At 38.1% G+C, this 16,442-nt stretch overlaps 4 protein-coding genes and 1 long non-coding RNA gene across 7 annotated transcripts in view; 1 reads left to right on the top strand and 4 right to left on the bottom strand.

Annotated features, from left to right (window-relative positions):
* Positions 1–1,208: 1,208 nt before the first annotated feature.
* Positions 1,209–2,883, bottom strand: LOC116848774. The gene is made up of 2 exons (XM_032825227.1): positions 2,716–2,883; positions 1,209–2,188 (listed from the first exon to the last, which is right to left on the bottom strand). The coding sequence occupies exons 1-2, from the start codon at positions 2,770–2,772 to the stop codon at positions 1,718–1,720; spliced, it is 528 nt and encodes a 175-aa protein (XP_032681118.1). The 5' UTR covers positions 2,773–2,883; the 3' UTR covers positions 1,209–1,717.
* Positions 2,884–4,098: 1,215 nt separating this feature from the next.
* On the bottom strand, positions 4,099–7,440 carry LOC116848773 (mucin-17-like). 2 transcript variants are annotated; one of them, XM_032825225.1, is made up of 3 exons: positions 7,015–7,440; positions 6,834–6,932; positions 4,099–6,581 (listed from the first exon to the last, which is right to left on the bottom strand). In XM_032825225.1, exons 1-3 carry the CDS (start codon positions 7,423–7,425, stop codon positions 4,227–4,229), a joined length of 2,865 nt encoding a protein of 954 aa, XP_032681116.1. In that variant the 5' UTR covers positions 7,426–7,440; the 3' UTR covers positions 4,099–4,226. The 2 variants fall into 2 exon arrangements, with proteins under 2 accessions (XP_032681116.1, XP_032681117.1); XM_032825226.1 differs by having other exon boundaries at positions 6,834–6,929.
* A 140-nt stretch (positions 7,441–7,580) lies between these two features.
* The window catches only part of LOC116848771, a 16,813-nt gene continuing 7,951 nt past the window's right edge, over positions 7,581–16,442 (top strand). Inside the window, exons 1-3 of one of the 2 annotated variants that reach the window (XR_004379014.1) lie at positions 7,581–7,720; positions 7,882–7,926; positions 8,140–9,158. This is a non-coding gene — a long non-coding RNA (uncharacterized LOC116848771). Of the gene's footprint in view, positions 7,721–7,881; positions 7,927–8,139; positions 9,159–16,442 lie in introns of those variants that run through there. The other variant, XR_004379015.1, reaches the window with a different exon arrangement.
* LOC116848769 lies at positions 7,770–9,007 on the bottom strand. Its single transcript, XM_032825213.1, has 3 exons — positions 8,797–9,007; positions 8,174–8,448; positions 7,770–7,974 (listed from the first exon to the last, which is right to left on the bottom strand). The coding sequence occupies exons 1-3, from the start codon at positions 8,968–8,970 to the stop codon at positions 7,848–7,850; spliced, it is 576 nt and encodes a 191-aa protein (XP_032681104.1). The 5' UTR covers positions 8,971–9,007; the 3' UTR covers positions 7,770–7,847.
* On the bottom strand, positions 10,536–13,590 carry LOC116848768. Its single transcript, XM_032825212.1, has 5 exons — positions 13,276–13,590; positions 12,628–13,048; positions 11,810–12,432; positions 11,356–11,734; positions 10,536–11,082 (listed from the first exon to the last, which is right to left on the bottom strand). The coding sequence occupies exons 1-5, from the start codon at positions 13,379–13,381 to the stop codon at positions 10,728–10,730; spliced, it is 1,884 nt and encodes a 627-aa protein (XP_032681103.1). The 5' UTR covers positions 13,382–13,590; the 3' UTR covers positions 10,536–10,727.

The raw sequence follows: 16,442 nt of genomic DNA, 5'->3' as shown, positions 1-16,442 counted from the left end.
GTTAATGCGATAAGAGACATCTTATCGGTGAATTGTTGTTTTTTTGCGGCAAGATTTACTTAATTTATGAGCTAAAGAAACCTTGGTAGAAAATCTCTCAACTTAGATCAATATTAAACTTCCCGACGCCGTGATCTCTTACAACGTTTGTATTGTGGTTTTAAAAAGGGATTCTTTCGTAAAAATTATTTTCGAATTATCGCGAATCGACAAGAGTTCTGCAATTCGATTTAGGAATTTTACAACGGTGTACAATGTCTCCTTCGTAAAGCAAATGTGAAACGTTTGTTAACACGATTCGAGACGAATCGATAGCTAATTTCGCATGACTGACGTGGGGATTAAAGTTCAAGGAGAGATCAAAATTATTATCAATTTTAACTGACATCCGCTCTTCGCTCCGCGAGACTTACATTACATCAGCCAGATAAAGATATGTTCTAGACGAGAATATATATGCATACGCATAAAAACTGCTGACACCATGTTGATGCGCATACTTTTTGAAAGCGCAGGAGCAGAGATTATATATTCTTTCGAACGTTGTTTACTCGATATCTTACATATAACTGTTCCAATTATGAAAATTAAATTCAATTATTACATTTTTTCGTGAAAATTACACATTTATCATGTAAAATATGAAGAATTTCACAAAATAATTTCAAAACTCTTTACTTAAACTAATATCAAAATTCAACTTTAAATAGTTGCTATAAAAAATGACTTTGAACATTTAGAATTAGTCTATGTTATAGACTATATAATAACTTATAGTTGAAATAGACAGAAGAATAGGAGTGTACATATTTTTGCGTATCGATTCTAACTTTAAAGTGAGAGAAGGATATTATCTTTGCACGTACAAGTACACTCATATATATCGTGAAGAAATTGAACTTCAATTCATTCACCGTCTACGTATCATATGCAACACTTGCATACTCGGACTGCAATGTTCGTGTAACCTTTCAATATCTAACCTTTCAGTTAACCTTTCAGTATCTATTTGACCGTCATCGGTTATCGTAAACTTTGATCTGTAATATACGATTTTCACTTGGCCACGGAATATTGCTACGACAAATGCTTTCTTCCTGTCTTCTTCCCTTACGCATTTTTCAAACTACTTAAACTAATTTCTAAAACTAGTTCTTTCGCTTACAAAATACAAGATGTGGAATAGGTTAATTAAAACGTCTCTATTAAAATGCTTTAACATATTTATTGAACTCTTCGTGATACACTGAGGCCGAAGTCGATTCCATCGTGGTGTTAACGCGGATGTGTTTTTTGTTTTTTAGCAAACAGTAATTTTGATAACTGTTACATCACATTATCACATTAATAGTGATCGTAATTTGATGAAATAAGATGTCGCTAATTGAAATAAAGACACCACATGCGATATTTAATCAATAGACTCGCGAATTAAAGGACAGATGCGTTACAAAATTTATTCACTGGGTTTGACATCACTAAACTCTTTTAGAGATTGTGTGAATTGTTTAAAAGGAACTTTAAAATTCGCTGAGAAATGTTTGACAATGCTTAAAAGCGTGTGGCGTCTCTGAACACATCAACTTTAAATGAACCTAAGTTATATCTCGAAGTTAAAATTAATCATCCAAATAAATGTCTGATTTTCTCGTAGTATCCTTTAACATAGACAAGTCGTCAAATATCTTGTTTGTCAACTCCTTCATGTCTTCTAAACCTAGTTTATTAGTTTTTCAATATCATCTTTAATATGTTCTTTAATTTTTTCCATTTTGTCTTTACCGCGCTTTTCAATATTTCGAAGAGAATCTTTAAGAGAATCTTTAAAATCTTTCAGTTTATTATTCATTTCGTCTTGCATATCATTTAGTATACCGGCAACTTGGGCTTCCTCCGTGGGATTCGTTTTCTTTTCCTTGGTATCGTTATTTGGGATCATCTTTTCAATGCCTTTTTTAGGAATTTCCAGCATATCTTGCGTGGCGTCAGTTACATGACCTAATATATCTTGTACACCTTCTATGACTTCTTTCGTCATCTCCCCAACCTCGATTAAAACGTTTCCTATTAGCTTTCCTAAGAAGTAAGGTTGGTTAGCAAATGTGGACTTGGACGGCATATCTTTTATCCTCTCTTCAAGCTCCTTTATTACGTTGTCCCATTTTTCTGATTTTTCTGGCGGGAAAGCCTAAAAACAATTTCGGACAAATAAAAGCGATTGTTTATATTTCAATAAGATATATCATTAAGGTATGTGAAGTAATGGTATAGGTTAAAGTACTATGTATTGAAAATACGTATCATATTGTTTATAATGTCATAAACTGTGTATTGCAGAGACACAAGCGGGATAGTAACGTAAGACACTCAAAGAGGATTATCAAGAATTAACATATCGGAATTATATATATTGCATTACGTGTGTGAAAAGAGATATCGGACGTGAAACTAAAATGCATTACGAACAGGATCTGCTTCCTAATTGCCGATAAATGTCCGTTATTATCACTTTCGCGTACAAACTCGCGATGACAATTTATTCATTTAGTTTTATACATTTAGTTTTCTTTCAACGACGTGTCTTACACAACAATCGCTAAGCGTGATAACTTTTGTTCGAATATAAATTTAATTTCACTGTTTCTTAGTACTCGTTTCTCTTGAATCGCGCAATAATTGCTCTCTTATATTATTATTATCGTTATTTTGACTTACCTGGCTGGTACAGCACAGGGCTACCAGTACAGTTACTACGAAAATAGCGCGTGCCATTGTGAGTGCGGCTTGGTTAAGACAGGAGGTTGAGAAACCGTGATGGAGTAAAGTTACTTCGAACTGGTACCCTTATATATTGTTCGCAATTTGTTTACCAAGTCTCCCACGGGGGTAACACAGTTCTCACTTGCCGACGTATTATTTGAAATTGAACACCTGCGCCAACTCGGCTGAATAACGTCTTTGCACGCGATAAGGGTACATGATAAATTGAAACGGCTAATTATCGATTTGCCACGTCGTGCCAGACATCGTAATGTCTGTGACATAACAACGCTTCTTTACTCTTACTGACAAGGGATACGACGCCACATATTGTTGACTTTTGAATTATGGCAGTCTGTCAGAAAACACACGTACACACACATAGTCAATAATTTATGTCAATTTTTCGGGGACTTAGTCGATGACGTTGGTTTGCTAAGGCTTCGATATCTCTACCTACTGTGATAACTTTCTTTTTATCATAAATACCATAAAATTCAAGAGACATTAGGGTAAATATTTTATGTATGAAGAGTATGCTTTGTAATTCAGTGTTTCACATATATATGCCCGATAGTATTCTGATGAATATTTGGAGATTAATTTGATCATAATCCCTCGGAACACATGAGATGCCGAAAGATTATTTAGCCGATAACAACACGTATTGCAACAATAAATGCAATGATCGAATTGTGAAGATACTTTTAAGAGTCTGATAATCAATATGTATCTCGTGACATGTCACGATAATTCGTCAGCGAGTTTTTCATCCAATCTATTTACGAAAACGTATTAATCACGCGATAGTCTAATTAATCTAATTGAATGTAATGATAACAAGCACTATCTGAAAAATTTAGAATTTGAAATACTTCTAAAGAGTTTTACGGTAATATTATCTTTTTATATTAAGGACGTGACATGCGTATTATTCACTCATAATGATGTAAAATTAAAAAATAGGTTATTATTAGAATTTAAGTCATACATATTTATTCTTATGCTATGCGGGAATAAGCATTTGCAAAATAAAAAGTTACTTATCGAAAATGAACAGTGAGTTATCTTTAACACCTCGTATACAATTTCGTTACATTTGTGTAAATACACTCGTATCGAATATGTGCTGATGCTTTTGTAAAATTGCACAAAAAAACTTTTTTCACTTAATTTAACTCACAATTCTCGCAAGTGGCTCGAGAAGTGCACATCAGAAAAATAAATGGTGTTAAAATGATTATTATGAGCTACGTTATATTGAAACGTTAACCGCTGAAATATCACGTTCACTTAATTTATTACGAAAGTTATCTAGGTAGAAAATTAACATAGTCATTTAGAGGACAGATCTTTATTTTTGCAATCGACCGGATTACAATTATTTAATACATGTTGATACAGTTGATAGTCGATAATGATCTAAGACTAGTTGCAAGATACTGCGCGCACACAGTATCTAAAATCTAATAGATGTTTAAAAGCGCCGGATCATTGAATATTTCGACACATTCAGGGTCCGTGAAATCGCTATGCAGGACGTTCCAGACTCGAGCGCCGCTGCGCAGAAGAGGATTATACAGCTTTGGTCTCAAGAAGCTGAATGTGATCGGACTGCTAGCGTCCAGCACGCTACCATACAAGACAGCCTTGTTTTTCAAAGTGACGCTTACAGTGTCTCCTGGCAGTATGCAGTCGCTACCTAAGACGTTGACGATCTTTTCTCTGGGCAGAACGAAGCTAAAGTCTCGTCGGGAAATGACACTGGTCGTACTGCTAGTTGTCGAGACAGTTTTGGAGGCTGCCACGGCCGACGCTAAGGCGCGTGAAAACGACAGGGGCGAGTAATATCCTGGTCGGGCCAGAGAGAGTCCAGGATAGTTTAGACCGTATCCAGCGAATGGAAGCGGTTTAGTCAGATGGTCGGTCGTAGAGACAATCGCGTTGCTGGAGGCGGACGCGCTAACGATAGGTGCGACAGGTGCGACAGCGGATACGACGTTCGGATACAAACCGGATGGATGCTGCTGAATCGCAGCGACGTTCGAGGCTGAAGAGGATGTGACTGTGGACGCGGAAGCGGTAGTCATTACAGAGCTCTCCACTGCGGGTTCAGAAACTACTACGGGTGCCGGTCCGCAATCGACGACTTCGGGAATTGTTTCTACAACGGGAGCGGGCGCCACAGATTCAGTTACGGACACACTTTTGGAGCTACTCTCGGATACAGCTGTGGTTTCCGAAACAACGGAAGATGGAACATACGGGATTGCAGATACTGTATGTGGCAGCATCGTTGGTGCCGCATAGGATACTACAGGTTTGGTAGCGACCACCGGTTGCGCTTCAACGACAGTGCTGGACGTAGAACTGGACGTGGAGGAACTCACGGTTTCGGATGCTAGGGTGCCAGCTAAGTCTGGACTACCGACAATAGACGACGTCTTAGCCATGCCGGACGCGGAAGACATCACTTCAGTTGCGGTGGGGTAAACTTCCGGGCTTATCACGGAGCCTAGATGACCAAAGGAACTTATTATTGGACCTCCTACTACCGGACTCACTACTAGATTGGGTGCACCGACAATGGACGCGCTAGCTTTGCTGTACGCGAAAGGCGCCACTGCTTTGGTTACGACGGGGTAAACTGATGTTACCGGATTTATTATTGAATAACCTACTAACGGATTGATTACAGGACTTTCTATTACTGGAGCGACCTCTGGAGCGACCTCGACGATGGATGACGCGCGAGATTCGCTGGACACGGACGTACGCACGGTTTCGGTTTCGATAGGAACAGGTTCTACCGCGTTTACTACTGAGCCTAAACCAAACGGACTGATTACTGGACTGAGGCCATCTATTATTGGAGCCACCACTGGAGCGAAATTTTCAAATATCGGATTAACCACTGGACTCACGTCGACGGGGGAGAATTTTGTAGTTATGGTGTCCAAATACGGCACGAAGTTGTTTAAAAAGGGTATCGTCGACAAAAATGAGGTCATCGTAGACCTTGTTGATTCCGAAAAGAAGGTCTTCACGCCAGACCTGAACAGATCGTGTATTCCGGAAGCGAAATAGCCGTCGTGAACACCTTGGAAGGTAGCGATTACCTCTCTAAGTGAATGGTGGTACTCTGGAGTGTATAGCTCGTCATCATGGAGGGTCACCGGGGACAGAATTGGCTTTGCGATGATGTTTTCCAAGTGCGGAAGTGCCAACCCAAGTACCCTCTCCACTAAGTGCAATTTTCCAAAGTGGTGCAAAATGCGTAGAAAATGCAAGCCCAAATTGTGATGGAGCAGGAAGTTTTCGGCGATTTTGAACAGATGTTCCCTTATCATGTTATGCACAAAGTGCACCACCTTGAAGAAAACGGTATTGATTCGATGCATAGCGCGGAAGATGCTTTTGAATGGCACGACATCTCGAATTATCTCTGGTAAGATCAGTAAATGGTGAGGCTCCTTGATAACGGCCTCGAAAAGTTGCGGAATGTGTCGATGAAAGCTGCCGAGAACATCGCCTTCAAACTCCTCGGTGATCATAGGTCCCAGGGTGAGCTCGGATTTCAAGTTACGCATGCCGACCCGTATATAATGGGGGACTTTCCTCACCTCGCAGAGTAACTCGTGCGTCAGCAAGCCGGAATTGTGCGAGTGGCCGTAGTCGAAGGCTTCGACCATGCAGGAATGGCTATCCAATTGTTCCAAAGGAATCTCCTCTAAGAAGTTTGCTCCCAGGATATTGCCAACTACCCCTGGATGCAAATGACGTTTCAATAATTTGTTGAAGTCATCAGGATCGGTGGAGTTCTGCAAAGTATCCCGTTATCCTTAGTCATGTACGCGACGTTTAATTTTATAATTTTCTAATAAACTGAACGTATATCTTGTTGAATTCTGATTTTCTTTAAATTCTGTATCTCCCGATTTTACTTTTACGAAATAATTAGATTCATATAATCTTAACTGTTAATAGTCACACATTAATATTCCTATTCCTCTTACTATCGCAAACAATATAATATAATTTTATATTTTGATGTGTAAATTTCAGTTGAGTACCTCTTGTAATTCCTGCTGTAATTCCTCGGTCGAGTCCTCCTTCTTATTGTACAATGCACGGATGACGTCGTGCACGTTTTTCGGGACTGCTTCATCCTGCTAGCGGAAACATTCGAATTATTCTTGTTCTGATCTATTTCCAACTTTTGATAATGAATAAAATGTATGTGTCAATAATTACCTGAGTATTTTCCTCAGTATCATTGTGTTCTTTGTGCGCGCTTCGTTTCTCCTGCTCTTCAATCTTCTCAAACTTCAGACTAGCTTCCTGGATCTCTTCCGCGACCGCTCTTCTATCATGGACTTTCTCGAGTTCAGACAGATCTTCCAATTCCGCGGCATTATTCTCAGTCAAAGAAAGATCGAAACGCTCGCTCTGTCTTTTTTCGCGTAATAAAGTCCGTGGCAATTCTAGGTTGAAGTTTTTCTCAAAGTTCTTCGCAAAATTGAGATCTTTCTTAATGTAAGCCGCCGAACTTAAAGATAAGGAGCCCAAAAAGGCGATGGCGAACACCACAAGAATTTTCTGCGTATACTCCATGATGTGTCCCGATGGGAACTCGATGATTTCAATTGCATCAAGGTGCTTCATATACCTCGAGGACCCGCATTATCACATGCAGATTCGGCACGAAGATCGTGACTGCATCAGACAACATCGGAGATTGTTGGATGAACAAGATCGACAATTCAGATATGAGCCGACGCTGCGTGAGATTATCCAAACTGATCTGCGATGCTCTTCGTGACCAAGCACGATCTATCAACATTATCCCGGGAGATTGTCCACTTATTTTTTCTCAGTGCATCAGTTCTCATTTCAGTATTTGCGTTCGTGAATAATCACGAATCACTGCTTGAACATAAAAGTATAAAGAAACGTAAATGTAAGTGTAAATGTGAAGGAGTGAAAGACTTCTAAAAATCAGTTTTATTTTTTTAAATTTCTTTATTTATTTTCTTCGTGTTGGATTATTACGTATCTTATTATTTATATATACACAAAAGATCTTATTAAACGTAATTATAGTCTTCATAAATTTTGCAGTATGGTTTTTCGCAAGCGGGAATTACAATTCTATCAATTCTGCTGGTGAGTCCCGTTAAAAATTTAAGAGGTTCCATCGGCGTTATTACCGTCCTGAAATAAGATCATATATATACATAGATTTATATTTAAAATATAAAGAGAAACGCGCTATCACTTGAAAAATTTTTAACATTAACCTGAAATATTCCAAGATTATTTGTAAATAAACCTCGGGACTGTAAACTCCATAATTCGAACGTAATTTATCCTTTTAAGAGTTAACAGGTGACAAATACTTTTATACACTTACGGGCTCGGTGGAAGTGCTTGAAGATCGAAATTGTAAATGGTCGGTATTCGTTCGATCGGTGGCGGCGGGATCTGGATGTTGTATTCGTAGGATTTCATAGGAAGTGAAACATATGTAGAGATTTCCGGAAGCGGCACTTCAGGAACTTCTATAGAGACTGGATATTCCTGATGTAAGTATTGCGGTCGAGGTAGCGGGTTGAATGTTTGATAGCTCAATTTCAAGGGTTGATACGGTTTTGGTGGTTCGGTCTCTTCCACGGGTCGCGCAGGCACCTGTGAATTATTTCGTATATTTGAACTTATTTTGAATATGTGCATGATTGTGCGTAATAATGCATTAGTCTTCTTTAATTAATAATTAAAAATCTACGTAGTAATTTGCAAAATGGTAGAGAATATTTTTGTTCAATTTTTGAACTAACATATAAGTATACGACGGTAGACGTCGCGATCCATTGTATCGCTTGTAATCATTTGTCAATCTTCTTTAATTAACAAAATTTGACCGTTTGCGAATTTGTGTGCGAAATGATAGAGAAATTTTACGTTCAGTTTGTTGAGTTCTATATATAATAGATGTGTCAGACACCCTGTTTATTGCTCACAACCATTTATAAGTACCTCGATTTTGACAGGCAAGTAATACGGTGTTGGACATGGCTCGCCATGTTTAACTATTTTAACTCCGCGGTACGGTGACTCATGAAACTTGTGAAGGAAACCGTGAGAAGATATCGGATGTAAGCTGACGCCAATAACAATAATCAAGTATTGTAATCTCAGTGCTGTCGCCATTATCGTAATGATTCACTGGATGCAATGGAGACCAAACTAACTCGTGATATATCGCACTCCTGATATAGAAGAATTCTCGCCACAAACAAACGCTCATGAAGTACTTCCTGTTTAGCGGAAAATAAGTAACTCGTAAAAGTCAAATTCAGGAACATTTAACAATAAACAAAATACTGATCATTCTCCAATTGCGCGTTGCGACAGATGTTTAATTGAAAGGTACGTGTCTTCCTCGTAGCGTGTCCGCGCAAGTTTTGCCACTTCCTGCATCACGCCGACGGAATTACGTTATTCATCGAGGAATCGTTTATCGATGCTCAACATAAAGCATCGTTTGCCGATTTGTCGCAAATCAACATACATCTTCAATTGGTAAATCAGCAAGTTCCGTAGAAGAAAGAAAGTAATATCAACATGTTTTTCACTGCTCATAATTCATAATTTAGAGATTATCGTGATCACAACATTTTGCACCGAGATTTTCTATCCTAATTAACGTCTAAGATACGCTCTATATAATAAACTGTAGAATTTGCTTTAATAGAGGTCGCATCACAAGATTTACATCGTAAATTAATATTTCATTCGCTCACGGTCGTTTCGCTCGACTCTTCGTTCCGTTCATTTCACCGCCTGTAACTTATGCCGCGTATGTAAATGAAATAAATCAACCCGGATGTGCGTATGCATCGTAAATTTCACGTGCACGTCTGCGAGGAAAGAAAAGAAGAAGAGAAGACGTTTGGTCGAGAAGCACGCGAGCTTCGTTGCGTCTCTAAATAGCAACCGCGTGGCGGGCCCGTTCTCACTCTCGGAGATACATTATGTTTCCTTCGTGGCGATCATCGTGCATCACCATGTGGTGCTTCCCTTTACTCGGCCGAAACACTTTATGACGTGTTGACGGTCGTGCTTTAGCCGCGGAAGTTGAAGGGAGATTATAAATCTCATTGGCGGCGTTACCCTCCGTATTCGTTGGCAATGTAGAAAGTCGTTCGACTCTTAACGGCTCATCGGCAAACATTGTGCTCTTTCTCATTATTATATATATATATATAGATATATATATTTTTTTGGAGGATTTTTATATAACGGGGACAATATAATTTATTTTTGTAATTATATTACATATATAATGATACCCAAAATCAGCGATAAAAGTTCAATATTTTATGACTGAATGGATAATAAAAAAGTGCAATAATTTAAAAAATTTAAAATAAAAAAACACGATTTATCAAATAAGTTCTAAATTTATTGTAATGACCTGTGCATTTGTTGAAGTAATTTTTCCAAGTAGACTTTTTGGTAAATTTAAAAAATTTAAAATAAAAAACGCAATTTATCAAATAAGTTCTAAATTTATTGTAATGACCTGTGCATTTGTTGAAGTAATTTTTCCAAGTAGACTTTTTGGTAGATTTTTTATTCACAGAACGACGGAGGAAAAGAGAGAGAACAAAATGTAATTTATAATAATCAATTTTTAAACTATTAGTTTTAGTTCGAGTGTTTCTTAGCAAGAGGATAAGAGTAGTGGGGATTTCAATAATAAGTTACGATAATTTGCTTTTCGTATAATTACTATATTATCGATTTTCTATGGTATAATGTGCACACACAAAGACACAAGACTGGGACTAGTATAACGCTGAGGATTGTCCGTGTCTAAGTGTTTCAAAAAACGACAAGTGAAAATGATCATGAGTCTTCAAGTGCATGAAAGACATCTTCGTTATTTTCTAGAAAAAAAGAAATCATCGCGGACACGTAACCGGTCCGTATTTCTGCGCAGTGCTTCTCAGTTTTGCGAATATTCCGGATGTCGCGTCGTCTTCCTCGTCGCTCACGTCGTCTAGGTAATGGCGAAAGTAGATTCTCTCGTTTCTCCGGTTGTTATCTTCGTTTTCGCCTTCGATTTCTATGACTTCTCGATTGACCACAATGCTGCCGGGCACGTAGCCGGGAACCGGAGGTCCTAAAGGGCCGCAGCTTTCGCCGATGGTATTTTCGGCGTCGATCAAACCGACCCCGGAATCCATGTATGATACTCCGGGCCTCATTAACTTTCCCGGTACTATAAGTCCGTCGACTGGCGCGTATCCAAGATCTCTAAAAACAAATTGCACGCGAAAATGAGTATTCGCGGAAGGAATCGCCTAATCGGTTTATCGGATTAATCTACTGTAGCTTCCCAAGAAGATAGTAAGTAAGAAGTGTTCAATTGAAGAAAGCGCAGACATCTTGCGAATTCTGCATTTTAAGAATAACGTCAAATTTTAGGAGATTCGCACGACGTATGTTTGGGAAGATTACGAATACAAACAGTCGAGTTTAAAAAAACGTCACGCTGACAGGTGTCCAGCGCACGTTCTTTAGGCTTACCCGTACGTGATGAAGCTTCCTTGCGGCTGTCTGGCATTCTCTTCCTGATTTATTCTCTCGCGCTCGATGGCCTCGAGTTCTGCCAACTTGGCTTCTTCCTGCTCGTCGTAAACGCCAACACTCACTGAAATCGGCGCCATTGGTTTTAGCTCCACGATGGGCTTATCGAGAATCTGAAGTCTCTCCTCGGGTATGTCCGACGGCTTCTTGTTGGGCCTCCATTCGACCGGCACTGTTCTGTGCCCGAATGCCAGTTTATCTTCTGGCACAAACCACTTTTTGTTATACACTGCGGTATGCGGGAAGAGATTCTTGTACGCCAGAGTGAGCGAGACCGCGTCCGCTGGTTGTCGAGGATACGAGTAGTCTTCGGGAAGCTCTGAAATACGATATCATTTTCATTTCGTGATCTTATCCAAGCAGATCATTAGGCACGAATTTTATTGAGACGTACCGAGGTCGTCACCGAAGTCGGTGCATTTGTTGCGTTCGATCGATCCTTGAACGCTTCCATATCCTGTTTCGAGTCCACCGAAACTGCTCGCTCCGAAGTTCACGTTTGTACTACCTACGTTAGAACCCGTGTACGATTGTGCGATGCTACCGATCTGTCCCAATTGCCCCGAGAAGCCCGTTCCAATTGAACTGGGTCTGTACCAGTTATCAAACGTATTATACCGTTCTCCAAGAATGTTCGCGTCTGATCCTAAATTCTGTGAGTAATGCTTATCGGAAGCGCCCCATCCGAAATTCAAGTATCCAAGTGAGTTGCTCACTTCGTTGGAAGAGTATCCACCAAGGCTACCAGATATACCCACACCACCGGATGAATATCGGCTAATGGATCCATCGTTGAATCTATCGAACACCCCGAGTCCGCCGATGCCGCTGGATGAGGTCGCCGAGGCGAGTTTTTCCAATTCGGTTTTGTCGATTTTCCCATTGACCACATTCACGCATAAAGGCGTGGAGGAGGTACGGTATAAATTCAACTTAGGATACGCCGGAGTTACTTTAGTGGACACTTCGTAACTGACCTGTTTGGTCGGGTCACACAGGTCGCCGATCGGCGGGAATCTGTCGATGAACCACGTGAAACGTTCAGAGAAGATAAAAGAGAAAATGAAAGATATAGCAATATTAGATGTGAGTGACGCGGAATATTCAATTGATCCGTGTCACGTTCACAAGATTCTTGGCGAATCGTCGAGACTTCTTCGCGAGATCTTCGTCTATCAATAGTTACAATAAAAAGGTTATAATATCAAGTACCTGGGCACAACATTTTCCGGAGTATTAGGCAATAGGGAGTCGCTTAGAGACACCTTAGATTTACTCCTGCATCCACAGCCGGAATTGTGCGTATGTCCTTGTGAAAAAGGATAGAAACTATTGAAGTCTCCTCTGACTGATCCTCCAAAAAGATCGACGGAAGACGAGGAACTTGCAGAGCTGCTGTGACTACTGCTGCTGCTACTGTGACTAATGTCACTGCTAACACCGTATAATCCATTAGTCTGACTATATTGAGGAAAGGACGCCACGTTCCCGGGAAATGTTCTTGATGACATTAATTGGGCCACTTCGCGTGCAGTCGCTGCTTCGTTGATTGCCTCCGGAGTCGCGTAGTGTAACGGTTTCTGCACCTTCGCTGCTTTCACCACTACGTCTCCGCACTTACACGGGTTAGTGCCTGAGAATTAAATGTTGAAATATCTCGATTTTTTTGCATTGTTATTTCTGCGCGCGAGTCAAAATTGGATTAAAATTTTCTCTCCTTTTTTCGCTCGCACGAAGAGTTTCCAAATATTGAAATTACTTTGAGCAAAAAAGCATACCCTGTTTTAATAACGTGTTGTAGTAAATGGTCAAATAGTAATCTTGACGATACATACGTGCGATAAAATGTTATTTACATACCTGAGCCTAAGCTTCCTCCGCAAGTAATGCATCCTGCCTTGCGTGCTTGAGCGATATGCACTATCGTCAGCAGCAAAACGACTCCCAGGATTAAAGAAGACTTCATGACTGTTTCGTCGATAATATTCTCCTTTTCTTCTTTTCCCTTTCTTCTCCTTAACGTTACATTTATATAAATTGCCAGTTCTCTCTCTTTAGCGAGCAAAATTTTGTAATCGATCAGACAGTGTTTGTTTTCAGCGGCCCGAACGCTTCCTGTTGCAACGTTTACGCGGCTGACTTATTTTGGCTTTATCATCGCTTCCTGATTTACAGTGTTCCAATATACTTCAATTGAAGACACATTTTATAGTTTTATGGCACACTCGCTCAAAAGTATCGTAATTACCGGTTTTGCTGAAGAGGAAATGAGCATCTCGTTTACATAATTTAATTTCCGTATTTATGTAAAAATTAGTGAAACAACATTCCGCAAGGTTGATATAAATATATATACAGACTGCAATAAATAATCAAAGAAGTCAAGAAAGACATTTCTGTGACCAAGTATCACAGTTTTTGCTGTTAAACACAGAAAAATAGAATTATGAAAATTTTAAACGAAACTCGCGAAATAAATAATCGAACTGTTTAAATCTTATTATATAAAAATTAATTAATATAATTAAGAATATACTACTATTCTACTAGTAAAAAAGGTAAATAAAAATTAATTTTGGATTGTGAAATTATGTAAAATAGCACAAAATATATATTCTATATTTTATTCAGTTTATATAAAATATTTCTTAAGATATTACAAGTTATTACTTGGCTGACAATAGGTAAACGAATCGGTATATAACGTTTATTAAGCAATAAATGAAAAATTTTAACTTTTCCTTTTAAAATGTATTGATCATAGTTATGATAAAAGTATATTTTTAGTGTAAAAACTCAACTAAAAGATGAGATTGAAAATTTGATAGTCGTGTTTCTTATTTAACTCAATATATCTAAACTATTATAATATTATAAATTTAATATATCTAATAAGTAAAAATTTTAAGCTTTAAAGTGCTTTTTAAACCACTTATCTATAGTAATTTTTACAGAAGTAACAGTTTGTTTAATTTTGAATTTTCATTATTAAACCACTTCAATTCAAGCACAATACATCACTTGTTTTCCAGTACATCCCTTATAGAAATATCATACTAAGAATCATTGATAATTACTTATTTTCAGTATTAAAAATACTGGATAATAAGTAATTATCAATGATTCTTAGTATGATATTTCTATAAGGGATCACTACTTCAGTTTCTCAGTGAGTATGGTGGCGGCTTGTAGCGGAACTTCAGAATTAATTTATAAAAATAACAAGTGGATTGAATTATTAGACCCGTTATTTTTGCAAATTAGTTTCGAAGTTTTTCGTTACAAGTCGCTACCGTATATAACCTGTAGCGACTTGTCACATACATATATAGAGATTAATAAAAACATGTTTAAACTTTACAATATATATTTTTTTCTTACTATTGTACAAATTAAAACTTCTGCGTAATACAATTTCTCAGGAACTCTCTCTAACAAAAGCTATCTACTCTATACTAATAGCGTGTTCGACTGGCCCTGAATTAATCGCTCCGAGAGCGATTAATGACGTCATAAGTCTCTACTAGCCAATCATAAGTTTATAAGTACTTGTTCGACCAATAAACGTAGTCTGAATAACCCAGAATAGATTAATCCAGAACCAGTTGAACATGCTATAATTTAACTGCAGGGTTGGGAAAGTTACTTTTTAAAAGTAACTACCCAGGTAGCAAAGTGACATCTAAAGACGTCATTAAGACGTTATTAAGACGTCTATGACGTTTTAATGACGTCTTTTGACGTCACCTTGCTACCTGGGTAGTTACAGTTACACTTCCCCTTGCTGAAAATGTAACTTGTTACAGTTACAAGTTACTGGCTATGAAAAATAACTCGTTAGTTACAGTTACTCAAAAAGTAATGAGTCGTTACTTTTAAGTTACTTTCTTGAAATGATTGTTAATTATTATTGTAAATACAAAAATCTTACATTTTAAGTTTTACTAAAATGTAAGAATTAAATTTTATAATTAATATTTATCACATTAATTAGTCTATCCACTTAACAAATTTCAAATCTATACTTAACATAATAAAAATTTAATAATAGTCTTGTAGAGATAAAAGAATTTAATCATGTTCCATACTTTGATAAATTTATTAAATTAATATACGATTACTATATAATTTTAATTTTATTTTATGTTTTCCAAGTAACTATTAAAGTAATTGTTAAAAAGTTACAAGTTACTAGTAAATAAGTAACTAAGTTAAGTTATAGCTCCTGCACACAGGACGCGGTAATGCTTGCCGCGCGGCGAAAGTCGGCGCGACAGCCAACCAATATGTTGTTTTTCCGTAAGAGCTAGAAGGTTATTACGGAAAGCAGCATATTGATTGGCTGTTGAGCGAACTTCCGTCGCGCGGCAAGCATTTCCGCGTCCTGTGTACAGGAGTCATTACAGGTGGGAAAAAAGTAACTAAATTAAGTTACAGTTACTGAAAAAATGTAACTGTAACTATAACTTCGTTACAAGTAACGAATTACTTCCCAACCCTGCTTGACTGTTACAAAAACCCTATATATCGTCTCTCTATCTAGTTGTACTCTCTGTTTTCCCGTTGGCTGCCAACTCTCGCCAAGCATTGTCGTATCCTCTGTAGACGATTGGCCACACGTGCTCCCTTCCTAGTGACTTATTAGTTGCGAAACGGAGTGTCTTCTTTTTAGCTTGGATAACAATTTCAATAGTTTGGTTTTCCATTCGTTCCTCTATGTTTTGGAATGTAGACGTTCCTGGAATATCTACGCTTTTGTCCTCTTCTTCCTTTCCCGTACAACTAGGTTTTAATCGTTCTGTAGATCGACTTGTTAGTCGATCTTTTGTTAAAATACGCGTAACATTATTGAAATGCTATTCTCGAATATCTTATTAAAATTGGTAATTTATTTCTAATCATAATTATCGAGTTATAATTAGATATTGTCTATCAGCATAAAACAATTCAATAACCAGCGAGAAAGCAACCGGGATAAATCTGTTACGATGAGCGACAGATTCTCTAGCAGCATAAAATGTTGGTAT

The sequence above is a fragment of the Odontomachus brunneus genome, unplaced genomic scaffold (genome assembly GCF_010583005.1).
Source record: "Odontomachus brunneus isolate Ranch 3 - 2012 unplaced genomic scaffold, Obru_v1 Obru_scaffold_100, whole genome shotgun sequence".
Lineage (NCBI taxonomy): Eukaryota > Metazoa > Arthropoda > Insecta > Hymenoptera > Formicidae > Odontomachus > Odontomachus brunneus.
Note: the sequence above shows the minus strand (reverse complement) of the source record. Positions and strands in the feature narration are given on the sequence as shown.